Source organism: Crocodylus siamensis, chromosome 1 (assembly GCF_052110815.1).
Source record: "Crocodylus siamensis isolate JL-2025a chromosome 1, ASM5211081v1, whole genome shotgun sequence".
Taxonomy (NCBI): domain Eukaryota; kingdom Metazoa; phylum Chordata; order Crocodylia; family Crocodylidae; genus Crocodylus; species Crocodylus siamensis.
In genome coordinates, this window is record NC_143395.1 from 20,438,064 (window position 1) to 20,465,477 (window position 27,414).

The 27,414-nt window shown below is 42.1% G+C and overlaps 1 protein-coding gene across 5 annotated transcripts in view; it reads left to right on the plus strand.

The window, feature by feature from the left end:
* NBAS (NBAS subunit of NRZ tethering complex) overlaps positions 1–27,414 on the plus strand; it is a 378,957-nt gene that overhangs the window by 123,151 nt on the left and 228,392 nt on the right. For all 5 annotated transcript variants that reach the window (XM_090031852.1, XM_090031878.1, XM_090031881.1 and 2 more), the window contains exons 24-30: positions 1,424–1,609; positions 3,012–3,185; positions 7,560–7,693; positions 8,591–8,653; positions 10,488–10,610; positions 11,900–12,002; positions 15,234–15,457. In XM_090031852.1, coding sequence (XP_089887978.1) covers positions 1,424–1,609; positions 3,012–3,185; positions 7,560–7,693; positions 8,591–8,653; positions 10,488–10,610; positions 11,900–12,002; positions 15,234–15,457 — 1,007 coding nt within the window. The remainder of the gene's footprint in view (positions 1–1,423; positions 1,610–3,011; positions 3,186–7,559; positions 7,694–8,590; positions 8,654–10,487; positions 10,611–11,899; positions 12,003–15,233; positions 15,458–27,414) is intronic.

The following is a 27,414-nucleotide window of genomic DNA, read 5'->3' on the forward strand; positions in this document are numbered from 1 at the left end:
GCAAAGATTTATCTCCCTATCCATTTTAGGAAAGTTAATGGATATGGGAAATTATTTTCCCTTAGTGGCTACAAATGCTTTTGTCAAATAATTTACTTTGGCTGCAAAGAATGTTGTAGTGGCTGGTTGGATCCAGTGAGGTTTTCATGTGGTGTATAACTGAAACACAGTTTCATTTAATGTGTCAGTAATTTAATTGATTTTTGGAAGTTGTTTTTATTTCAGTAAGTATTTGCATAGCTGACAGATTTACAGATGATACCAAGAGCAAGACGGATTTGAATTAAGGTTCAGAAAATGTGTAGGCATATTAAAAAGAAAAGGGAGTATTATTACTGTATATTAAATTTTGTCTGTTTTTCTTCTGCATGCACTTTTTTTTGCATTAACTCATTTTCTTGCAGCAGTCTATCTTTTTCCATCTGCCAGCGTGTCTGTCATATTTTTATATCGTATGTAGATTTTTTATACTAATAAATCTTTTGCATCTTTTAAAAATCTTGTACCTCAATTCCAAGCACATCCATTTTCCATTAAAAGACAGTTAACTGTACCTTTTGTTGGATTTTTCAGCAGCTTTGTCAAAGATACCTCTCACCTTTTTCTGAGCAGTAAGCTATTTACTATAGATAAATGGAGAAAGTATTTTAATTTTTGTCATGACAGCTTCACTAGTGAGTGCTGGATTGTTCTCACTCGTCTGATGCACAGCAGATGGCTAAAGCCAGGCTACCATGCGCCCCCAGGTTGGGACTGGAATTGGAGCCACAGCAGCTGCCTGCCCCCGCTCCTGCTCTTCCTCCTCCCTCTCCTTCCCCCCCCCCCCAATTGAACTAAAATCCAAGAAGATGGGTTCCTCCTGTTGAATCTGTCTTGGATTTGAATAAATACGGTATCAAAGCAGACAACTCACTGTTCAGCCACAAAAGAAGTGTCTTTCCTTATCTGCAAGAAGAAGAGCTGCAGTTTAGTGGAAGGAAAAACTTCTTCACGGTTTGGGTGACCAGACTGTGGAATAGACTTCCATTGGGGGTGGTGCAGGCACCTACCCTGGAGATCTTTAGAAGGAGTCTGGACTCGCACCTTGCTGGGGTTATTTGACCTCAGCAGTCTTTCCTGCCCAGAGCAGGGGGGGCTGGACCTGATGATCTCACGAAGAACCTCCCAGCCCTAAACGTCTATGAATCTTTGACATTACTTCTGTGACCGTAACCCCACCATTTCCCTTGGATTAGATTAGTCATTGACATTCACATCTTTTGTAGTTTTACATCGGTTTTGAAGGGATTTGAAAGAAAATAGTAACACCCCCAAAAGCACTGGAAAGTCATGCTTTGCATGAGGGAGACAAATTAGTACTAGGGAAGATGTTGTTTGTTGAAAGAAAACAAAGTGAAAGAAAGTATTTCATGTTTATTTTCAGGTGGACTGTGCTTTGTCTCTTGTTCGTCTTGGTGTGGAGAGGAACATCCCTGGTTTACAGATGCTTTGTGATAACCTCGTTACGCTGGAGACGGTGGTTTATGAAACTGAAAGTGATCAAACCCTAACCTTGAAAGAACTGCTGGGGATGAAGGATATTGAGAAGCTAAGACTGTTAATGGATAATGTATGTATTGAAAACTCACTAGGTAGCAGTTGAATCTACATGTGGAAGCTGTAAGTGGCTGAAAATGGGGGTATATAGACCTATCTTTATGTATTGTTTCCTTGATGATTATAAATATTAGGAAACAATTTATGGCTCATGTCTTTGCATAGAAACTTGTTTCAGGAACCTTTTCTCTGTTCTTCTTTTAAAGTCCATCTTTTAAATCCACATTTATTACCACAGTAAGAGTGATCTCAATGTGTACTTGAGATTAGAAAAGAGTCTTATGCTTGTTTTAGAGATGTTGAAATACTTCCACTGTATGAAGCTGGCTTTGGAAATTCATCAGAGAGCAGTTCGGTTCAACTTTTCTCATATTTACACTTTTGAAAATCACCGTTTTTATTCTCTAGCTCACATTCATAGATTTCATAGAATTCCTCAGGAGTTTTTGGCACCCTGCTAAAACAACAATCTGAGTATGTGAAGGATGGGCTTGCACCAATACCAAAGCCTCTGCTTCAGATATACTTTACTGGGGATATCTGAGACCTGCTGGGTCAGCAGCAGGGGAAAAACTGGAGGAGAAGAATTCTTACTTTCCTATTTAGACCCAATTGCCCATCTTTCCTCTGTTTCAAGGGGGGTCAAAATAGGGAGGAAAACTGCTTTCTGTTGTTGCTAGTTAACAAATATTTATATATCAGGTGTTAGTAATTTATGCTGCAGTACTGCAGGCCCCTGGCAGGTGTTTCATTGCAAAGGCATGATGGGCTCTGATCCGTAATCTCCACAATTATACTTCATGCCTTATGCCATGTGTGCATGGCATCAGGCTCCCTCAGATCCTGGCTCCCCCTGCATCAGCAAGTGAAAAGCTCCCACATCTGGGATTCCCATCAGCTGGTCTGGATTCCCTGGGGCAGGAGTATATCATACATGCCTAAGGTTGGAAGCCATGAGCTGATCTGGGCTCCCAGGCATGTGGGCATGTGGTGCACTCCTGCAGCTGGGAGCACCATCAGCTCATCTGGACTCCCAGCCATGGGGTCATATCGTGGTGCGTAGGGGCACACTCCACAGAAGAGAGCCCCAGCCTGGCTACACATTCAGTTAATGGTGTGTTTGGAACCAGCTTCAAATATATTACCCTTTTTTGTTATTCCTTGTTGTATCATGTCATTGATTGTATTAACATATGGCCAGGTAACAAGTTAAGATGCGGTTAACTAGTTAATCATGTCTTAAATATAATGTGTGCCAGGGGCCAAAGATTCAGGGTTCAGAGTTTGTTTATGGTGCAGGATGGAGGAAATTGTTATGGTTGCCCATGCTAGAATTTAACTTTTTTGCTCACATAAAGATGGAACCAATATTTATCATTTTGTCTTTTTGTATATATACATATTGACTTTTCTAGTCTTCTGATGAAAAATATGTGAAGAACGCCTATCAATGGATGGTCCCATTTCTACATCGTTGTGAGAACCAATCCCCTGGGCTTGCAAATTCACTTTTTAGAGAATATTTAGTTACCTTGGCTAAAGAAGACCTGAAATTACCTTTGAAGATATTTCAAAACTCCAAGCCATCTGTAAGTACTGATTGCTTTCTTTCTTGATCTATTTGAAAATGCAGTTTTATTTTGCAGGATTAGACTCCTGAGTAAACATTAGCTTGTTTCTGAATCAGAGATGGTCTCTGCCCTTTTATTTTTTTTCTTTTCTGACTAGCATTTGTTAGGTTAGTATGAAGATATGTTCCCTAAACAAGGTTAAAACTGCATTTTGATATAGGGGTAAACTATAGTCCTTTTGATCGGGATGTCAAAAGATACCTTAATTATTCATTACTAGCTTGACTAGCCAGTAAAGTAGAAGTTAGTGTATAGGAGTTCTTCCAAATGTCAACTTCATTTCCTGCACGTGACTGACTTTTTTTTTTTGAAGTCTCCCAAAATATTTTTGTGTACTTCTGACTGATGCATAGTCCTGAAACTTTTTTTTCTGCTTTTCATTATTTTGCCTCTAAGAGTTCTTATAAAATAAAAGTGGTTCTATGCTTTGAATCACTGATTAATAAGGGGCAGGGGAGAATTATGGAACGCTTCAGCAGAATCTTATGTTGTTGCTGTTGTCATATTAAAACATAAAAAAGTCAGAGGGGTTTTTTTTTTGAGTGTTTTTTTTTTTTTTTTTTTTTTATAAAGTAAGCTGTAGCCTTTGAGTCTTTGGGTGGGGGGTAGATTTGCATTATTTAAACCACTATGTTTCAGAAATTAGGTTGAAGACAGGTAAATAAGTAGATATCTGTGTAACTGGATAGTTTAAATCTACATGCACCACACAATTATGATCAGGGATCCTGGTTTTCTGCGATTTAAAAAAAAATCCCCAATTTTCAGATTTAAAGTAGTACCCAAAAATTCACATTTTTCAATGATCAAAATGAAACGCCACTATATATAGATATCTATATATTCACTGTATATAGATATTTATATAGAGATATATGTAGATGTATATAGAGATATGTAGATATCTATATATGATGGCGTTTCATTTTGATCATGGAAAAATGTGAATTTTGGGTTACTATAAATGTGAAAATTGGGGATTTTTTTTTATCAGAGAAAATTGGGATCCCTGGTTATGATCACTTCATAAAAAAGTAAATGTGTGTTTATTTATTTAGATTTAAATTTCAGAATGGTCCACCCTTGGCTCCTTTTCCTCATTTTAAGGACAACATCAATTCATGAATGTATTGTGTATTCTGACTGCTAAGGTCGCTGTGGTTTGCCTGCTATTTCAGAAAATAGAGGAGCTCTCTCTCTCTTTCTGCGGGGATGAGAAAGAGGACCTCGTGCTCTTATTTCTGATGACTTCGAGGGGTAACTGTGCCACCCCTTGCTGGTCTTAATCAGAGAAGGGCTGGGGTTCCTAAGTTGGAGTGAAGGGAGTCTAATGCATCTCAAATTGTTCAGTGAGTTCACTTCACTATTAGCGGATTAAAGAGTCTATAGTAGGATTTGGATTTCAGTAAAGTCCTATATACTGTATTTTGTGAAACTCTAATTGAAAGATCAAAACTGCCTTGTGACAGTTGTGTATATTGTTCACTGGTTAACAGCTGAAAGCTGATAATGAAAGACTAGAGTGTGTTGAATTGGCATGGGACATCACCAGGAAAATTAATAGCAACTTGAAATAATTTGTTGAAGTGTAAAACTCAAATACAGCTAAATCATTGGTGTCAATTTTTAATGAAAATACTAATAAAATTAAAAAGGAACTGCTAGTTTGAAATAATATGAATGAAATCACTAACATTTAGTTTCCTAAGGTTAAAGATGCACCTGTATTTTTTTTCAGAGAGCTACCATGGCCTTTTTGATAGAAATAGTTTTTACAAATTAGATCAATACTTTAAGACATAAACTAGGTACGTAGGTACTGGGAAGGTACACTAGTTGTTTAATTTTATAAATTAGCCACTCAGAAGATGCGTGTTCAGTAGAGTTACTCTTCCAGTTCTGGACTTCAGTATACAATTGGAATTTAATTTGCACAGCAGTAAGGTCTCTTGTAAAAAGAGGACTTTAGAATTTATGTATAGAAAATACTTCAAGACTATTCCTGCTGATGAATTAGTTGTACTCTTAGGAGCAAATCCAAATTGCAAACAAAATTATATGTAGATTTAGGGAAAAAAGACAGTTTAAGCTGCTTTTGCTTTCACCTGTTTATCCATCTAACCATTTACTGGTGCAATTCAGTTCTCCGGAAAAAGTCTCTGAAAAAAATGACAACTTAGTAGGTCTGCTGCTTTGGCATTTTCGGGAAGGATTGCTGACTAAGGCTAGGTACAGACATTCAAAAAACTGCAGGTGGAATTGATCTAAGTTATGCAGTTTTTTGTAAGCAGCGTAGTTTAGATTGGTAGCAAACAGAATATGCATTCACCTTTTGGTGGTGGAGGCAAATCTTAGACCGGGTTCTGCCATTTTTAAAGCAGTCTCTGTGTGCTGAACTTCTGCTGTGTTATGGGTATAGACTGGTTTCTGGTCACTTACTTACATAGTATAAGCTCATAAATCCAGTGTGCTCGGGACCGAGCATCTGCCGGATATTTGAAAATGCTGGATTTCTGAAACGTAAGTAAAGTGCGTGGAGTGGGGGAGGTGGAGGGATAGTGGCAGCTGGTTGCTGCCTAACCAGCTGGACACAGAGTGGGAAGCTTGCATGAGGCGGCTGCTGCCACATTCACTACTCCACGCTGCCGTTCAATGTGCAGCTGCAGCTCTGGGACCAGCTGCCAAAGTGCCGGATTTCTGAGAATTCTGGATTTTTAAAATCCGGTTTTATGAGGTTATATTGTATCTATAAAAGTGTAATGTCTGTACCTGGCTTTAATGATAAAAATATGTTTTTACTGGTTTTTATAGAGCATGGGGAGAGAGCTGGTGTCTGTTCTTGCTCATGAATAATTAACAGAATTGTCTACTTGGTTCCTCCCGGGTAGTTTCACTGGAAACTGCAGGATTACACAAGCACAAGTGAGGACAGATTTTCCCTGAAGAAACTTTTAGCATGTGAAGGAGAGAATTAAAGGTGGGATTTTCAAAAATGCTCAGTTTCAGCCCGAGTCTGTTCTTGTGAAAGCCAGTGTTAGTTTTGCCATTTGGGAGGAGTGCTAGGCTGATGCTGTGTAATTTTGAAAATACCAACATAAATGCCCAATGGTCTCTCTCCCCCCTCTTTATTGTGACAGAGGCATATTCCATACCAATAGTACCTCTACAAGTCAAGAAAATCATAGTAGAATATGATATAGTGTGCTTATTTATATTTATTTCTCTGAGTATTTCCTTGTGTGCATGTATGATGCTGTGTAGTTCATATAGTTGTCAGTACAAAGAATTATTTTCTGCCTTTTTTTTTTTTCCTTCCTCATAATCGGGTGGAAGGACTTGCTTAAAAGCTTTTGCTTTTGCTACAGTTCTTGTGCTGCTTCATAAATAGCCCATTTTGCATGTAAACACGCTTGCTAGAATATCTGCAAAATAACTTTTATTTTTTCCTTACCTCCCTTGACATTACCTTTTTCCCTATTGGGGTTACCATTTACTGTAACATGAACTCAAGAGTAATGTCTTTTATCTCCTCTCATTTTAAATTTGAGTGGTATTAGTGGACATGATGGTAAGATTACTGGCATTTTGTCCACACTGAATGCATCTACCAGTTACGGTCCCTGGGGTTGAGGCCACAGAATTTCTCTGAAATTCTCTGAAATTTTGATTGGTAGAAATGTAGCCCGGCCTCAGGAGCATGCATGCATTTCAGCCCCCTGGCTAGAGAGCTGCACGGATGAGCTGTCCAGCTGGGGGGCGCTGCTGGGCCGCTTCTGCCTTTAGGGAAGCTCACTGCTCTACAGCTTGTCCTCATCCCCTGCCTGGGAAGGGAGCAAGGCTGTCAGGAGACAGTTTCCCAGCTTTTAAATTGCTGTGTGTACAGCCCACCTGTACAGTATTTTAGTGTATTTTGATGCTGTGAAAATAAAGTAAATACTTTAAATGTAGACAATAAATGTGTTTTAAGTTTCTAATATTTTTTTCACTTAATGAATTCTTGTTCATCTTCCTTACCCCCCCCCCCCCAATCCAATTGAAAGTGTCTTGCCATTTCAAACAACAGTGGTGCAAGCAGGACATGAATTAGTTATTTTTTTTTTTTCTGGTTTGGTAATTTTAAAGGATATTTCATTAAGAATTGTTAAAGTTCCAGAGAGCTCGTATAATTTTGGGGGTTTTTTTATAGCAAAATGTATAAAAACAAATTATACATTTGTTTTTATAGCTGCAGTTGTAATACTTGTACTCAAGCATTGGAATATGGGTTAAAGAGACCAACTCTAAATTGAAAAGTATTACAACATCCAGTGAAATATATTCTGTTCTTGCTAGTGTCAGCCCAAGATAATTCCTGATCAAGACCAGCTGATGATTATAGCATTGGAGTGTATCTATACTTGTGAACGAGATGACCAACTCTCTCTCTGTTATGATATTTTGGAATGCCTTCCGCAAAGAGGATATGGGTGAGCATTTCCACATGGATATCTGCAAATAGCTTATAATGTGTTAAATGAAGTTTTGGGGTTAATTTTAGAAGTAAAAACATTTTAAAACATGTTTATTTTGTAATATTTATTGAGATGATGATGATTTTTATTTTTCCTGGGAAAATAGCTCCGATATTAAGCGTGCTATGGCACTGACAAAATGCCTCTCAATACATGCATATGCACACACACACTTACACAGATTTTATTTGTTTTACACAATGTATAGCCTTAAGGAATACAGTTGAGAGGCATTTTGTCAGTGCTATGGCACACTCAGTATTTGAATCATCTCCCCAGGGAAAATGAAATGGAATAAAAGCTGGACCCAAACTTCTGCCATATACCTCTTGCCTAGTAGAAGCAACCTAATGTCAGCAATGCCTCCATGAGTTGGGGGGAGGGGAGGGTCCCTAGCCTTGTTGCTCAGAACCATTGTTGCCGTGTGAGATGGACCTTCACCAAGTAATTCAACTGTAAGTCAAAGATCTCCTGTATGATAAATAATAGTTTCTAGGAAAAATGGATGAAGTCCCACTAAAGGGAGAAGATCAAGTGTGTCACACTCCTTTTGAGAAGTATCCTTTTGCTTGGGGGGCTCTCTTGAGTTAACAGAAAATATTGGGTAAGAAGTTATTCCATTTTTCTGTGGGTAGATTCAGGATGGTCTAACATGCTCTAGTGTCTAAGCTTTTGGCCTTCCTTTCAGCAGAAGCCAGCGATTCTAATGTCCCCCTCCTAAGTAGAAGCACCACTCTGAATTTAAAGGTTTCAGAACGATCTACCACATGGCCAGTGTTTGTCCTGTGTTTGCTTAAGCAATAACCGGATCATATTTTCAACGATTTTTTTTTGTTTTTTAAACCTTCACAGTTCTGAGACGGACATAACTAAAACTCTTCATGACAAAGTAGATGAACTGGAGCAAATTCTCAGGTAAAAATAAATATCTGATTAATAGTTGAATTGATGGTGGAATGGTATAAGAACTTAGGATTTATCTTGTCATAGAGGTTATAAGCTGTATCCAAAACCTTTACTACCGATCCAGACAAAATTGCTTTCTTCATGTTCCCTCCTCCTCTTTCTACCATCAACATTTGGTTCTTCCTTCTTAGGACCGGGAGGGGAGATGCTGCTTTTCCAAAATCGCAATGTAAAAGCTAGTCCTGGGTATGACCGTAAGCTGCATCTGATTGGAGGGCCTGGTAGCAATGTAGTGGGTCTACTGATGGCGGGGTAGCTCTGATAAAATACCACAATGTTGCAGCCTCCATAATAAGGCAAGTATAGGGTGCCTCAAAGCCCTAGGTCCCACTTCCTTGTGAGTACTCCTTGGTTGGAGAAAGGCTAAGGGGCATCATCCTGACACAAATGTGCCCTCACTGAGGCATTAGGCAGTCAGCAGCAGTTCTTATCTGTTGCTCTCTGGCAGAAGCTACAACCAGCAAGTCTCTGAATGTCTGGACATGGTCTGGCCTTTGGTTTCTGTCTTAATGGTCTAAAGGGAGATGGTAGGTCTTGGGCATCCTTCAGTCCTCCATACTCTTGCCTGCTTATGCATCAAAGGTCTTGGTGTGAAGGTTGCAGGACTCTGTAAAAGCAGATTCATCAGGTACCTGACTAGACCTCTTACGCGTACCCCATGATCCGGAAGATTGACAGTTGCCCACTACAATATAAAAGTTAGAATTACAGTAGGTGACATGGGCATGCCCCATGTCAGAGGTGACCAAGATGCATCCTGCAGGCTTGATCTGGCCCATGGAGCTGCGTCATCCAGCTGGTGGGGCTCTCCATGGGCCTGGAAATTTGGCAGTGCAGGTGCAGCATTAATTGTATTAATGGGGATCCCTGCTGCCAGGTGGCATAGTGCCATGTAGTGGATTGGACTTGTAAACTGGTCCTGCATGTTGGTTCAGGCTTGCGGGGCTGGATGACTACTGCTCTACGTTATTTGTACAAAATAACACAATAAAATTTTGACAAAAGAGTTTAAGCCAAGTCCTTTAGGTTCCTTAGCAAATTTTTGAACTGCCTATAGTATTTATAAGAAGAGAAGTATAGCACATGTAACTCTAGGAGAAACCAGTTTTAGAAAGGAAGCAGCAAGGATTTTTTTTCCTATTTCTAATGTCATTGCCAAAACTTACAAGTTTTAGTAATTTAGGAGGAACTACTGAAATCTACATTCCCTTATGTTTAGAGCTTTTGGATTTTACCATGCTTGTAGATACCATAGAACTCAGTGTGTGATTTGCCAAGGTGTTACATAGCCATTCTTCCTTGATAATAAAAAATATATATATAAAGAGGGCTGCGGGGGATGGAAGGGGAAGGGCGAAGGGGGAGAAAAGTTGCGCTTTGCTATTTGCTTCTAAAATATCTGGTTGTTGGAGAACTACTTAGTCTAATAATAGAACTGCAGTTTCATAAGGAAACTTTATGAAAATATTGCGTATCACTGGAGGTATTTGGGTACCTGCCCATATCACATATTACTGGAGGTATTTCTTTGATTAAGGAGGAATAATGGTTCCATTTTTTTTAACACTAGTTGGATAATGCAAGTTCAGTTTCTGGTTCTGTCACAGACTCCTGTATGCCTGTAGAGGGGGGAGATGCTAACTGTACTAATACATTATTTAGCAACTGTATTTATCTAGGATCCAAATCTTCATTTAAAAATCTTGGACTGCCACAATGCAAAAACCCAACATGTTATACTACTAGGCAAAATGTTTAACAATTTGTATTTATGATATTCTAGCGTATCAGAACTTTTGGAGAAGCATGGACTTCAAAAACCCGTATCTTTTGTAAAAGATACTCGAAACAACTTGGAGGAAGTACGCAAGCTGATGATTAGGTTGACTAGGCATACCGGTCGCAAGTGAGTATTGAGAAGTGGTCTGTTTTAGAGCATTCATATTTAGAAAATGCATAAATGTATTTATACTGCAATAGGGAACATCTTGGGTATTGTGCTCCATTTTAGCACAATCCCTGTAAAACAGACCTGTTAATATGAAATTACAGAGTGATACTGTTAGTGCTTGGCTGCTTTGTGTAGTTATTAAAAATATTACCTCTTCCTAGAATTGCTGCAAACTAATTTCAGCATGTTTGGGTTTTGTTCAGTTAAACATACCTAAGACACATTGGCCAAGAAAATACCGCATATCATGTATGTACTTTAAAAATGAACAGTAAAGCTAATGCAGTGTAAACAAGGTCCTTTAAAACTAATTTTGCTTTACAGAGGGTGTAGGATTTATGACAGCATCTTTTTGCAAGTTTTTCTGGCTTCATATTTTCTTAGGCGTTGTTCTGTAAGAGTTATGTAATTCTTGTGTTTAGCAGTAATTGAACCTGTCATTTCTGTCTAGTGTGATTATTTAAGAATTACTTTTTTATGTTCCTTCTTACTGCAGATGAGTTATTACACAGCTTTTGATGGGGACAGCAGAGTCAGATTGTTTAAACCTTGAGAAAAGCAATATTCTTTGTGTTGTAATGAAATGGTGATTATAAAGAATAGAATGCCAGTAGTTCTGGGTAGTGTACAGCTGGTGCATACTGAAAGTCTTGGAGAGTTTTGAGAGCGCTTTTTTTTCTGCCCCACCTAGTGTAAAGAAGGAATGCAGAAAAGAAGTTTTATTACCTCTTATCTGTAGAGTCCATATGAGGTGATAACTGAGATACAGATTCCTGAGACAGCGGAAGCTAGCATTACTGTCAGTCTGCAGCCTAAAAGTGATAGGCAGATAGGAAACCAGTTTATACATGTCTGCTTCATAATTTTTTCCCCAGGCTCGAAAAGCAGATTTTCCTGCTACTAGTTGCAGACATTGGATTGGTGTTTCTGGTGGTCTCCAGTAAATGTCACTTAAAATTTTACCTTAAAGTATGATTACTGAGTTTGCAGTCATTTAAAAGAAAAAAAAATATTTCCAACTTCTTGGGCTATTGTTAAACCTGACTGACAAAAACCACAACCACTGGAGAATTTAAGGAAAGCTTATTTAAAGAAAAAGGAAAACAAAGCCTGTCACATTTTCAGTTTGGGAGTGGAACCGTAGCATTAGCTTCCTTGGGTCCCTTTATTCTATCTTTATCTGTTATCCCATCAAGAGAAAAATTTAACCCTTGAATTAAAAAAAAAATATATATATTCTTTAGGCAACCGCCTGTCACTGAGACGCATTGGAAAGGATTATTGCAGGATATGTTGGATATGCAGCAGAAGGTCTACACTTGTTTACAGCCAGACACTTGCTATGAGGTGATTTATGCACTCTTTGTTTTTTTATTCTACAAATCATTATAATTGCTTACATTCATACTGCTGTTCATATTTGTGTCGATGGGATTTGGGTCTTCATATGCTGTATTGAAATATTATCCCCTAGTTGACTCTCAGTTCTTCAGTTAAACTATTGTTTTATTCCCAAGCAGAACCTTTCTTCCTTTTCAAATTCCTGTGATTGATATATTTCATTGGAAGCCTATCCAGTATCCCGTCTCTCTGCATTGCATGTGATTTGATTTAAAAATAAAGACTGAATGACTGGAAGTTCTGAAAGTCAGATATCTTAATAAGTACCTTTGGCAAGAAATGACTAATGAAAGAGAAATGATCTTTCACTAAAATCTTATGAGGTTGAACATAAAGTTTGCATTTAATAATGTCACCTAGAATACATATAGGGCTATGTGCAGATACTTTCTGGTTTGCATTTAAAGTGAAATGTGAAATCCAATTTTGACAGAAAATCATTTGCAAGTGTATAAATCTGAGACAAATGTGTCATTAGCATTTGTGAAAGGCTGTTGTTAAGGCTGGAGTGGAATTTATTTTGATATGTACTGTTTATTTGCATATTCACTTTCATATACTACAGTTCAGCACTTAACCAAGGCTATTGCAGTGTAATACATCTTGAAATCTTGACATGTTTTAAAAGTGGAATGTTGTAAGCTTTTTTTATAATGGTTTACAGACTTAATTGTGTTTGGCTGCCAATCTCTGCAAATCTAGGGAGAATTTCTGAAAGCAAAGAACTGTTTTGAAGGAATAACAGAAAGAAAGCAAATATGATTTAAACTGTAAATTGAAATGTGTCACTTGCCCCCCCCCCCTTCGCTTAGGCATTATTAAAATTTGTCAAGAAAAGCATGGTATATCTGAATTATTCCTAATTTCATGACATAATGGGTTATGCAATTTAAAACAATTGGACTAGTCCATAGTTCAGTGTTTTCAAACTGGGGTATGCCTACTACTGGAGAGATGTGGGCCTTTGTCAAGGGATACATTCTTAAATTTTGCTAATGGCAGGGGAGCTTCTGATTGGTCAGCATGTAGTGACTAATGACATTTGCCATGCACTGATGTTGACATCAGTACTCCTGCAGAGACGCAACTAGAATATAGCCTCGTAATTACTAATTTGCATTGTCCAAGATACCAGTTATTTCTATTCTAAGTATGTAAAAATACTATGATACGTTAGCATCACAATAAAGTTGCTGTTGATAAATACTAACCTTCTAATGGTAACTTTTGATACTCATAAATGCAGGCAAACTGCTCATTTTGGAAGACTGATTTCTGGGACTTTTGTTCACGTCCTTGAAATGTGTTCTTTGGAATCATGTATTCATTTTCCTTTTTAGGAAAATAAAATTATTTTTGCATAGTACATTGACAGACTTACTGTCTCACTAACTCTCAAACTGATAACGTAACTTCTTTTTATGTAAAATTCAGCTGTGGCCTTAGAAATAAATGGGTCAGTAAACTTTCTGCATCGATGACGTGGCATTTGTGTTAAGATACTGATGTTAGTTTTGCCATCATGGGAGTTAATTTTGCCATAAGGGAAAAGACCTGTAGCATAATGGCAAAATAGCAACTGCACAGTAGTAAAATCTTGATGCAGCATTTGGACAATTGTTAGTTCTCAAAGAAAAGACCATTTTAGAGAGAAGAATCTGTAGATTCTTTCAAAACAGGATTTGTTATGTTCCACAAGTGGTTTAAGTAAATCAAGATTTTTTTTTTTAAGCAGACTAATATTGCCCTTTAAAAAAACAAACAAACTCTTTAAGTTTGGAAAGTTTGAAGCGATTAAAACAAGCAAGCAAGAAGAACATATCTAGTAGCTTCTTAGAAATACAAAGTAAAATCCTGATTTTGCCTCTGATGTTTATAGATTCAGATTGTAGCCGTTGCACAGATTTTTATTCATTCTAATTGGATTGTAAATAGGTACAGCGGTCTGCTTAGATTTTCTAAATGGTAGAATCAGGATTATAAATATGTAAGAACCTCTTCAGAGGAGCAGAGATCATCACTTTGATCATTAAGGAATAGGCTTTATTAAGCTTCATTAGAATTAAGATGTCCAATATTAACTTCAGTTTCAAACACCTTTGGTTTTCCTGCAGCATACTGTATGCAATTAAAATGTGATTGTTCCTCATCACTTATAAGTCATGTGCTTACCTGTACATGCTTTAATTTTATTTCATTTAAATACTTTCATTCTGACTTCAGAAGGGGATGTGGGGGTGGGGCTGCTGCTCAGGACTAGGTAGCAGCTATTATGCTTTAACCGTTATAAGTTAACTATAACTATAACTTTAACTGCAAGATCTTGTAGTGATACAAAGGTGTGTCTACATAAGATGTTTACTACAGAGTACACCAATTAGCTCTGCAGTAAACCTCTCACATCTATACATGCAACCTTTAGGCTGGAGTAAACTGATCAACTCTGCAGCAGGGTAGTACTTGCAAACACAAGTACTTTTCTGCTGCAGGGTTTTTACTATGCAGCAGTGCATGTGTAGATGCTGACACAGCTGGCTGGAACACAAGGGCACTTCAGTACAGGGGCTGCCTGCTGGCTAGTCCCACAATGGAGTACCCTTGTTGCCTCAGCCGGCCCCACTATAATGCATTGAGCTGGATTGGAGCAGCTCTGGGTTGGCAGGCTGATCCCCCTTGAAGTCCCCGGCCAAGTGGGGCTGCTCCAACCTGACTCAACGTGCTGCAGTCCTGGGAGCATATGTAGATGTGGTGCCTGGGAGCAATAACTCTGGTGCAATAAGAGCCAGAGTTTATTGCTTCACTTTAATAGTATGTGTAGACATGCCCCGAGTGAGCTAAATAGCTCCAAATTTGATTGTAGATTAAGTCAAGTTAAAATTGGAGTGAGTTTCCTAAACTTGTATCTCCTAGAGGCTCAGACTGACTTATTTAGTTACAGCATAACATTAGCTCCATGGTCTTGGAACGTTGGCTTCTCCTCCCCTTTTGAAGCCCCTATAGATGTACATTCTTTCATACCATTCGGCCATTATTCATTTGTTTGTAACTTATCGCAAAGAACTTTTATATTCCAGTGGCCTAGTTACATAGAACACTAAATAGGTGATTGGAACTGCAAAAAATTAAAAGATTTTATTAATGCAATAACTTAAAAGATTTTCCCTTTTTCTTTTGTAGATATTTACAGAAAGCCTTCTATGCTCAAGCCGCCTAGACAATATCCATTTAGCTGGGCAAATGATGCATTGCAGTGTTTCTTCAGTGGATCAACCATTTACCTCAAAAGCAAAACCACAGTATAAAGTGAGCTATGAGAAAAGCATTGAATTGGTTTTGGCTGCTGGCAGAGAGTACTTCAATTCTTCAACCAGTCTGACTGATAGCTGCATGGATTTGGCCAGGTAACATTTTAAAGAAACCCATCCATTTTATTAAATGATATTCTTTACCTCAGTGTCTTCATTTCAGTTGCCATAGAAGATTAATCTGATTGATAAATGTAACCTCTTTGGGCAAAACAGGTAGCAAATGAAGATTTAACCTCAGCTTATTTCTGGGTTCCCTTCCTGCTACTTTCTACTGGCCCTTCCAGCTTTGTTCCAGTCCCTGACTTGCTCTGTGTCCCTACTGTTCTTGACTGCTGAACTGGACCTTTGGGTAACAGCTTTTAAAATTCAGATACATTGGTGGAGCCAATGGGAATTATTAATTTCCTGGCTACTTGCAATGCTGACACCTCTCCTCCCAGCAGGAGCTACTTCCTGCTGGCCCAGGGTGCAACCCGGATGAGGTATGCCTCTGCATCATACTTTTGATGAAAAACAAGAAACTTTACCTAAATTTTTCTCCTCCATATCTCCCCACACTTCCCTAAAAAGGCTCCTTAAAGACTGATTTTTATCATCTTCACATGTCTTTCATTCTGTTTACCTTTTTTATGTCTGTCACAAGCTGGCTAGTTGCTGTGAGTGTATCAGCTGTGAGACTGCTGGGTTCGCGATGGAGGAGGCAAGTCGGGAGTGAAGTAGAGGCAAACTTACTTATAGCTTAGCATCCAACAGTTGACAGAAAGGTTAATGTGACAAACAGATAGTATAGTAATAGAGCTAATAGTAAAAGAGCTAATAGTAAATGATAACAACAGATAGATAAAATGACAGAGTTCCCACCTGGGGTTGGCAACTTATCGGCAGTTTCTGTATGCCAGGTGTGTGCCAAGTTGTTCCAGGGAAGTCAGGCATCGCTGATCAACGCTGTCCGAGGGGTCACCGGGAAGGTCCCTTGGTCTGGATCCGGTCCTCTCCCAAACTGGGGGTCCGGGCTCCAGGCTTGGTACAGCGATGGTCCTTCTGTCCCATCCTTCTAACTGGTCACTTGACTTGCACATTCCTTTATGCCTTATCTTATGCTAATCTGTTGGCTTTAGAGCCACTCACAATCTTGCCCTATAGCTGTTACCCTATGGGATCAAAAGGTGTTAGAAATTATTGTGAAATGTTACTGCCCGAGCTTGGGTTCACCCAATAAGCAAATTATACCACATTACTTTGAGGTTTGAAATTAGTATTACCTGCCCAAGCTCAACCCCTTAATTTCTTATTCCTGGATTCCTTGGAATGTGCTAATTATATTAGGTGGTCAGATCTTGTTACAGCTGACCTTTAAAAAAAACCTGTTTAGATCAGCTAATCTCGTTTGCTTATTTTTGGGGCCCACGATGAGTGCAAACAGTTAGATTCAACACTTTGGTTAAATTATGAGAGACAAATTCCACTTCCAGGTTGCAAACTTACAAGCTTTGCATTAGCTAATGTTAACTGTTCAGACAAGTGCCTGAATATCTCCAAGAATATATATTTATTGCTCATGATAGTAACCCTTCTTGTACTGGCCACCACATATCAGGCCCCTTTTCTTTGTCACCCTCCCCAATTCTTTTAGAATTAAGACATATTTTAACATAGTGATCTGAAACATACTATTAATTTATAGATTTTAATTCATTATTACTTGGTGACTAACTGTTATAACTGTGAGTTTTAGCTGACTCTGTGAGTACAAGATAACCCCAATTTGACCATCAGTTGATATAGAACAGGAATAAATCTAATGCAATCTGAAACCATAATTTTACTGAGCATATTTTTTTTTTATCTCACTTCATTTAATTTTACTTGGGGCAGCTATTAGTTTTATTGTCTCTTTAACATGCTTTAACATTTTTTACCCATTCTAACTTAGTCTAATCTCTTATTCAGAGAAGCAATGAGAAAGTTATCAGATGATCTGAGCTACAGCCTAACTAGAGAGACCATTCGAAGCCAAACATAGCATGCTCATTTGGCAACCAGAAAGCTGCTCAACATGTAGTAAGGGACTTAATCCTTTGATTAGTCTTAGCCACTATCAATGCTAAGTTGGTAACAGTTGTGAAACTGACCTAAATCGTATCAATTTGAAGTCTGCTTAGGGTAAAGTGCTCTGAGTATTAAAGTATCAGGTCTTAGTGAGGTGTGAATAGTTGTGCACAGGGAATTAGCAGATTAGTTTAATTTGGGTTAAATACCTCCTTTGGAAATCAGTGGGATTTGACAAATGTCTGTTTGCCAGATTTAAATAGCTACTTATGTTACCTCCTCAGGTGTCTTAAATGACTCATGCTGTGCTTTCCCAATTCCTTTACTGACTTGGTTCACATTTGACTGTATTGCAATGAGCTGAGCAGTTTGGCCTAATCCAGGAAGGGAGGGAAAGAAGAGAAAAACACCTTACACTTGAGCATAAGAAATCCCATTTATTTCCATAAGGTTACTGATCTGTCAAAACAATAAGGAAACACCTGTCTTCAATAATCCTGGTACATCAGCAGTTTACCAGGATGTGGGTGCTCGTCAAAACCTGCCTTTGGTATATTGGGTTGTCTTTCAGCCTCTCTATGCTTCAGTTTTTCTTTGTGATGTTAATGTGCTAGGTGTTCTGAGGTATAACTTGAATGTTTGTGAAGCTTGTTAAAGTTTGGTGCTCATGGATAGATGTTAAAAAGCTTTTATTCCCTCCCCCAACCTTTTCTTTCCCTAGTAAGATAAGTGTTTCCATATTATCAGGGATCCAAGTTTTCTGTTCACCATGGACAAATGTGGTAAAATATGGATTTTTCTCATTTTAAGAAGAAAAAAACAGATTTTCTCCTTTTAAAGGAGAGAAATGCAGGAAACAGTGGGTTTCCCCTTGCAAGTTGGCAGAGTTCCAGCCTGAAAGGAGTTGGGAGGAGCAGAAGGAGGGCGGTCAGATGGAGATGCCATGTGCACATACATGCACATGACTGCTAGGGAGCCTGGAGAGCAGCTCCCACAGGTAAATCAGGGGGATTGAGGACCCCATAATGAGGGATGGAGTCGGGCAGGGCTGGTGCCCAGCTCGGGTGATGCTTGGAGCCCAGTGCTGAAATGTGTGGCGACAGGGCCCGGGCAGGGAGCAGGGTGGAGCTGTGGGCAGCTCACTGGATGGGAGGAGGGGCTGGCTTCCCACTTCTGTGCACACTCACAGGGGGGCATGTGGGGCATGTGCCCCCCCAGATTTGTGCACGAGTCAGGGGCTGGCTGCCCATCAAAGGCTTGAGCTGCCTTCCCCCTGGGGCCTCTACAGCCCAGTGGGTGGGACTTGGTATGGCATGGCAGAGTGGGGCAGCCACCATGAGCCAAGCACCATCATGGTGAGGAGCCCCTTTGCAGCTGGAAGTGCAAATGTGCGCCGCCACTCCTGCTGCTGGGCGGGCAGGGGACACCTCCTCATGGCGGTGCTTGGCTCGCAGAGGCAGCACCAAGCTTCCCTTTCTGCTCTGCCTTGCTGTGCTGGGTCCCACCCACTGGACTGCAGAGGTCCTGGTGAGAGGGCAGCAGGGCAGGGACTCTGAGCCCCTAGAGGGAAGCCCACACCCCTATCCCTCTCCACAACCCATGGCCTCTGCTCTGGTGGTGTCACTCATGGGGGAGGGGAAGCCGGGGCCCGTGCTCTGCTCCACTGCAGCAGCCCCCTCCTCCTGTGGGTAGCAGCCCAGGCTTGGGCATTGCAGGGGCAGGGGATTGCAGACCTGCGTCCCTGCCCCTGTAGCCCTGGCAGCTAGGGATCTCTCCATCAGGGCTGGGGGGACAGGGGGCTGTGGGTGGGGAGTGGGGGGCATCAGCAGGGGTGGGAGGGTTGTGGGTGGGGAGTGATGGATTTGGGGGGTTTTAGTCAGAGAATCTGTGGTGGGGAAGGGAGGTTAGTCAGAGAATTTGTGGATTTTTTTTTTTTTTTAAAACAGAAAACCAGGAACCATGTCATTATTACATTGTTGTCTTTGTGACAGTTTGTGTCTGTGCACCCTTGGTCTTGTGATTGTTAACATTTTGAATGGGAGAGGCTTTTTTGTTTTTTCTTGTATAGCACCCAGCACCACGCCACCCTGTTTTATCACTGCAGCCCCTGGGTGTTATCCCACATAGACAATAATTTCCCTTCAGTCTTTCATGCTGCTTATTTCTTTGTTTTTTTTCTGATTTTTTCCTTACTTTCAGTCTGTTCCACCATTCTTTTTGTTCCTTTTATATCGTTAATGTGAATAAATCTGAAAGAAATAGAAATAAAGTTTCCATTTGTGATAAAATTCAGCTTTTAGAAAATACAGGCGATCATTCTCTTATGACCTTAAGTATAAAATGTTCAAAATATTTCTCTTCTACAATAGGATATCTTAGCTATAGACAGATAGAAAAAAATCAGCTGTCTGTTATTTTGAAAACTAATTGCCAGGCTTATCCCAGATATTAACTTTTAAATAAATTAGATCAATTAACTTATCCAGGTTTTTGTGTTTATCCTAATACTTTGCTATCTCATTAATGTTATTCTTTAAGCATACAGTAATCCATGTGAATTTTCTCTTTGCTTGTAAGACAAAATCAAAGCTCCAGGAGAATGTTACACTTTTTACGTACTCATATCTAAGGGAAAGAATCAAATTGTGATTTGTTGCTTCCCTCCCTGCCAGCCCCCTTCCAAGTAGAGGAAAAAAAGAAAGAAGAAAGAAAATATTTGTAATTCTTATCAATTCTTGCAGAGATTTCCATGAAGCCAAACCTTAACTGAATTAAGTTCAGGCACTGCAGTTGTACTGTTAATAGCTGATTTTACTTTCTTCATATTGGGAAGCTGTATTCTTTAATGTTGCATTGCTATTACTGAACTGCATAGATTGGTAAAGCATGCATTTTCTAATGATGCTTAAAAAAACTCAGATTTTTATTCTTGAGCATAATTGAAGACTCAGGTGGGTGATTGTTTTTCTTTATGACTAAGCAGGGGGAAGAAAGGGAGTGATGGGAAAAGGGGCTGAAAATGCTGTTTTGATGTTTTTTTCCTCGTTGTTTGTTCCCCAGGGATCTTATTACTATTTTGCATTTAATGAGTATTTAATGAACAGAGGATTTATCCTTTGAAATCAGTATTCTGTTACTCTGTTTCTCCTTTTGTAGGCCATAGCAATTAGTACCTATTAAAATGAATACAAACAAACAAAAAATAAAAAAGGTGAATTGTAGTTCAGCTGCTTAAAAAAACCCCATGGAGGCAAAGCACTGATTTAAAAAAAAAACCCTCAAAACCTGTGGATTCAAAGCGCTGACACACTGTATCAAATGGCACAAGTTCATTTTTTAGTTGGAGGATTTTTCTCAGTATTCTTTTCCTGAGCGATCTGTGATTTTTTTGTTGATACCAGAATTCCAGATGTCATTTCATCACCACGTGCTCCTGAAAGGTTCCATATTGAGTTTTCAAAAATTTTGAGATGGTTGATAATAAACATCTATTTTTTTTCTCCTAATAAGTCAACAGCAAATGTTAACCAACTTGTCTGACAATTATTTCAGAAGTTGTACATTGATGGCAGTCATTAGGCTGCAAAAAGGCATTCATTTCTACCAGAAGAAATTTCTTCAGGTAGAAAAATAACCTAGGAGTTGGATTACACAGCTGTTCCTCCAACCTCACGGCTGGAGAACTTCACAGGCAAGCTCTTCAGTAAGGAGGGGCTACAGGGCTGCTCCTTGGGCCAACCCTTCCCTTCAGGGAGGCTATTACTTGATAGCCTGTCCTCTCCCCTGCCTGGGAAGGAGGCAGACTGTCAAGAGACATTTGGCAGCTGCCGAAAAGCAAGAGCTGCCATTGACAGCTGGGAAGAGTTTCTGCCCTGGGACAATGCACGCTTTTCCTGCCAGTCAGCTGATTGGCAGGAGGGTGTCATTGTCCTGTTGTAGGAACTGTCCCAGTTCTCCTCTGCAAGACAGTAGACCTTGCACTGCTTTGGTCAGCTGGAGAAGTGCAGAGGCAGGAAAGTGTAGCAGGGCTCCAGAAGTGCTGTGGCATGGCAGCCTGCCCCACCCTGCACGCCCTCAAGCTGAGCCAGAGCAGTATGTTCTGACGGGGGCCTTTGGTTGCAGTGGCAAGGCTCCAGAGCCTTGCCGCTTGGCACAGCAGCTTGCCTTCCCTGGCACAACTCTGGGTCAGGTGGGTGTCATGGGGAAAGCTGCTGTATGCCCAGCTCCCAGGCCCTTTGGCACCCCTTTCTCCCTCCCTTCTCCCCCCCACCCCCTGCCAAATTCAGATGAGCAGTGAAGGTGACGAGTTGAACCCAGGGGTGCCAGGAGCAGAGGGCACAGGGGACCCTCTCCCCCTGGCTGTCCAGTTGACCCGTGATTTTTAACTTGGCTGTCAGAAGCAGGGCTTGGGGAAAACCTGCTCAACTGTTTCTGGCTTCCCCTTGCCAGATAACTGAGCTGCAGGGCAGTGATTTAAAAGCTGGTGGCTGGGAGCTGGGTCCCTGAACCCTGTTTTTCAGCTGCTGGCTTTTTAAATCTCTGTCCTGCCATTCAGCTGGGTGGCAAGCAGAAGACAGTGGGATCTGGCCTAGTCCCTACCCCTTCCCGAAAGCAGGGAGCAGTGGCTGCTGCTTCTGTTACCTGTGGCTATGGGACATAGGGTGATCCTTGTTTTGGGAAGGCAGGGAACCATTTTTCCAGCTCTTCTCTTGGTTCGTAGGATTAATCAAGTCAGGGAAAAGTCGGGAGAAGTTCAGTCTTGCAGGAGAAACTCTTTTGAGAGTGACATAACCCTGGATGTTGCGGGGTCTTTTTTTTCTCAAGAAGTGGGCACTTTTGCTGAGGGAGGAATCTGAGTAAACATTTATACACTTTTGGTTTCTACTGGAGAATAGCAGTTCTCCCAGTGTAAACTGAACATCTGTACTTAGCCTTACATTGCGCTTTCTGGGTCACAATTTGGGTTAGTGTTAAGAAACACAGCCATCTTCTTTAATGAGAGTTTTACTGTTTTTCTTTCTCCATCACAAGGAGAATATAGATATTTATGTGGGAAACCACAAATAGGAAAACAAATTAATGCATTCAGGTTTTTTATTTTTCTTATGATCTCAGGGTAAATTTAGAGAACAAACCAAGAGACAAATCTCAAGTTCACCTCAAATATTAACCTTGAAGCTAAATGATAAAATACAGTAGGCACAGTCAGATGCTTATACATTTCATATACACTTGCTCAGTTAGCCAAAGTTAAGATGATTCCAGGGTCTGCTCTACTACTTTTTTTCAGATGCCACCAACTGCTAGAAGGCTTTTAAGCAAAGGATTCATGTAGAGGGAAATGTTCTCTTTACCATTTTAGGATGTGTGAGCCTACCTTAGGCAGATTTTTCCTGTTTGTTTGTGTGGGGTCTACTGCACATCGGTTGAAGACAGTAAGGAATTTTCCCTTTATATTCAGCTTTGTTGCATTCATATGCACTTTTTTTTTGGAAAGTATAGCTCTGTATTTATAGCTGTACATTAGTTTTAGACATTGAGTTTTATATGAATTTTAGGATTTCAATGAAAATAAAGTGTAGTCTAGGAAGCCTTTCAGGGCAGATCCATTGATCCTTGCAGTGATGCCAATGTCAAATGTCCTTTTAACTTGTCTGACAAATAAGTCTACAGCTTCTTTATTCAACACAGCCCGTAAGTCATCAGACACAACTGTGATTTAATCCTTAAAGGCGCTTCCCTTTCTTCCCTCAAATTGTTTCAAATGGTGCAGAAGCTATCCTTCGCATCTGTGTGGTGTGTAGGTATTATCATCACCTTTTCTGGAAACTTTATTCAGTTTTTATCTCCAATTATAAACTCTGCCTCTTCTGTTTTGATTGCTAAAATGGTAGGATAGGCATGAGTATGTCCTTAAAAATTCATCGATTCCTTGTAACAAATCCGACATAACAAGATGACTAGGTTCAATTCTGAGGCATTGGAATATTTACATTAAAATAGTTGCATAAATCTTTGAATATCTCCATTTGCATCTGGGCTCAGTAATCTAAATACATAGTTTAATAGTTTCTAGGGTCGGAAGGGACCTGAGTAGATCATCTAGTCCGACCCCCTGCCATGGCAGGAAATAATACTGGGATCAAACTACCCAAGCAAGATGTTCATCCAACCTCCTCTTAAAAACCCCCAGGATAGGAGCCAGCACCACTTCTGTTGGAAGTGGGTTCCAGATCATAGCAGCCCTGACGGTGAAGTAGCGCTTCCTGCTATCCGACCTAAACCTGCGCTCTGCCAGCTTGTGACCGTTATTCCTGGTCACTCCTGGCAGTGCACGGGGGAACAGTAACTCCCTCAATGCCCACTGATCCCCCCTGACTAATTTATAACAGGCCACTAGATCCCCCCTCAGCCTTCTCTTTTGGAGGCTGAACAGGTTCAGGTCCTGTAGCCTCTCCTCATAGGGCCTGCCCTGCTGTCCCCTGATCATGCGAGTGGCCCTCCTCTGGACACTCTCAAGTCCACATCCCTCTTGAAGTGTGGCGCCCAGAACTGGACGCAGTACTCCAGCTGCGGCCTGACCAGTGCCGCATAGAGGGGGAGGATCACCTCTTTGGACCTGCTCGAGATGCATCTGTGGATGCATGCCAAGGTGCGGTTGGCCTTCCTGACTGTCTCCCCACACTGCTGGCCCGTGTTCATCTTGGAGTCAATGATGACTCCAAGATCCTTTTCTGCCTCCGTGCTGACAAGAGGGGAGTTCCCCAACCTGTAGGTATGGTGCCAGTTGTTCCTCCCCAGGTGCATCACCTTGCACTTGTCTGTGTTGAATCCCATCCTATTCACATCTGCCCACCCTTGTAGCTTGTCTAGGTCTGATTGAAGCCTGATGCTTCCTTCTAGTGTGCCAACATCCCCCCACATCTTAGTGTCATCAGCAAATTTGAACAGGGTGCTTTTTACCCCCCTCGTCCAAATCACTGATGAACAGTGTGGGCCTGAGGACTGAGCCCTGCAGAACCCCACTGCCCACGTCCTTCCCGGTTGAGAAGGACCCATCCACTACCACCCTCTGGGTGCGGTCCTCCAGCCAGTTGGCGACCCAATTGACTTTGTGGGCATCGACACCACAGTCCCCCAGTTTCTTAATGAGAACGGAGTGAGAGACAGGTGTCAAATGCCTTCCGGAAGGCCAAGAAGACTGTCAACTGCTACCCCTGCATCTAATGATCTGGTAATCTGATCTTAGAAGGCCACCAGGTTTGGTCTGACAGGACCTGCCACTGATGAACCCGTGTTGTTTGCCCCTAAGCATGCAGTCCCCAGCTGGCCCTTCATGGATCTGTGCCAGCATAATTTTCTCAAACAGCTTGCCTAGGATCGAGGTAAGACTAACTGGCCTATAGTTTCCTGGGTCCTCCTTCCTCCCCTTTTTGAAGATGGGAACCATGTTGGCCTTTTTACAGTCCTCTGGGACCAGACCAGGGCACCACGAGTGCTCATAGAGCCATGGCAGAGGTCCTGCAGTGACCTCGGCCAATTCCTTTAGGACTCTAGGGTGGAGATCGTCCAGGCCGGCTGACTTAAACACGTCCAGCCCCTCCAGAAGCCCCCTAACGAGTTCCACGCTGACCTTTGGCCTGGGTGTGCCTCCCCGGGGGCCCGAGGGGGGCCCAGCAGGGAGGTGGCTGTTCTGGTCCCTACTTAGGAAGACAGAGGCAAAGAAATCATTAAACATGTTATCTTTGTCGTCTGCCGTGACGACCAAATTTCCCAACGCGTCGTGGAAGGGCCCCACATTACCTGGGACCATCTTTTAGTCCACTATGTATTTAAAAAAGGACTTCTTATTGTCCTTAATCTGAGAAGCTAGTCCTAATTCCATCTTTGTTTTGGCCTTCCTAACTGCCCCCCTACAACCCGAGCGACTGCAGAATAGTCATCCCTGGTGATGACCCCTTCTTTCAGTTGGGTATAAGCCTCCTTTTTAGCAAGGAGACATTCCCGGATGCTTTTGGTGAGCCATGGAGGCTTGTGTGCTCTCCTGCTCCCTTTGATCCTCGTTGGGATTACCTTCCTTTGGGCTTGGAGGATTGCCTCCTTAAGGAGCAACCACTCTCCTTGGACATGTGGCTCCCCTCCCCTCTGGGACCTCAGCGCATCCCCAACTCTCCTCCTTAGCTCGTTGAAGTTTGCCCTTCTAAAGTCTAGGGCTGCTGCCTTACTGCATGCCTTTGCCACCTTGTGCTGGATGGTAAATTACAGCAGGTTATGGTAGCTGTCGCCCAGGTGGTCGAGCACCCGCAGCCCCCTCACCAGGTCATCACCCATGGCCAGCACTAGGTCCAACAAGGCGTCCCCCCTGGTGGGGCTGTGCACCTGCTGGGTTAGATGGAGGTCCTGCACTCTGTCTAAGAACCTACGTGAGCAGTCAGACCAGTCAGCCAGCAGTCAGACCTGGCTGACTGCTTCTCCCAGCAAATATCCGGGAAGTTCAGGTCCCCCATGACTACCACATCCGTAGCCTTCACTACCTCTGTGAGCTGACCTAAGACTTCCTGGTCAAGCTCTTCTCCCTGGTTGGGAGGTCTGTAGTAGACCCCCACCGTTAAATTTCTCTCTCCTCGACTGCCTTGTACTCTAACCCAAAGCACCTCAGAGTGCCCCTTCTCTGATACCTTGCTAATTAATGAGGATGTGTATTCCTCCTTGATATAGAGTGCCACGCCCTCACCTCTGCTTCCTATCCTGTCCCCCTGCACAACCTATAGCCCTTGACATTCACCGCCCAGTCATGCGTAGAGTCCCACCACGTTTCTGTGATCCCCACTGTGTCCGGGCTGGTGTCAGCCATCAGGAGGGTGAGTTCCTCCTGCTTGTTTCCCATGCTACGAGCATTTGTGTAGAGGCATTTGAGGCCTCCAGTGGATGTGTGTACTGACCCCCCTAGTCCCAGCATTGCCCTGGCCCCCATTGCTTACATTTTTGCTCTTTTCGCTCGTTGGGCTGGGCTGTAGTTGTGGGTGTTGTTTGGTTTGGCAGTCTGATGTTTCCTCTGCCCTCATCTTCCCCTTCCCCCAATGAGCCTAGTTTAAAGCCCGCCGGAGGAGGTCCACCACCCTAGAAGAACACACGCTTACCTTTAGGGGAAAGGTGGAGCCCGTCCCATCCAAGCATGTCTCTCATAGTTGCTTGCATGGAGAGAAGGTTGTATGCTGGAGATGGAATTCTAATATTATAAAACCCTAAGTCAGTCTGTCAGGCCATAGTGCTTTATTTGTGCTCTGATTGGCTGTCTTGGCAGCCAATCAGAGTGCTCTACACAGACAGGGACAGACAACGGATTGCCAGGCTCTGCTGGCCTGGCCCTACTCGTTGGAGGCAGAGGGGGATGATGGGGACTGGAGCACTGCCATAATGGAGGTGACAGAGTGGGGTGGGCAAGGCCTCACTCCCCAGGTCTGCTCCTTGGAGCTAGGGGCCAGTGCCCCCCTAACAACAGCCAGCAGGGAGGCAAGGCGGCGGGGAATGGGGGGCGGGGAGAGCAGGAAGGGTGGGGGTTACAGGTGGCTGCTCCCTGCTGCCATCGCGAATGTGGTTGTGGCCCTGGCCTGAAATGGTGGGGGCGGGGGTGGTATGGCCCAGGTCCCGGCCCCTACCTGAAGAGATGGGAGGGACGGGGGGAATGGCCCTGGCCTTGGCCCTAGCCGTGGCCCGAACCCAAAGCAGCAGGGGGGAGGCAGGGAGTGGGCCAGGCCCCAGCCCTGGCCCCAGCCCAATTTGGCGGGGCGGGGGGGGAACTGCCCAGACCCAGCCTGAAGCGGAAGGGGGGGGAGCAGCCCAGCCCTGGCCTGAAGCAGCAGAGGAGAGAGGAGGAATGGCTCCAGCCCTGGCCTGAGGCAGGGGGAAGGGGCACAGGCCTCCCGCTCTGGAATTCCAGCATGTCAGAGTAGCCTCTGCGCTCGTGTATGGGTGTCATTAATGTCCAGCCTAAACTTATT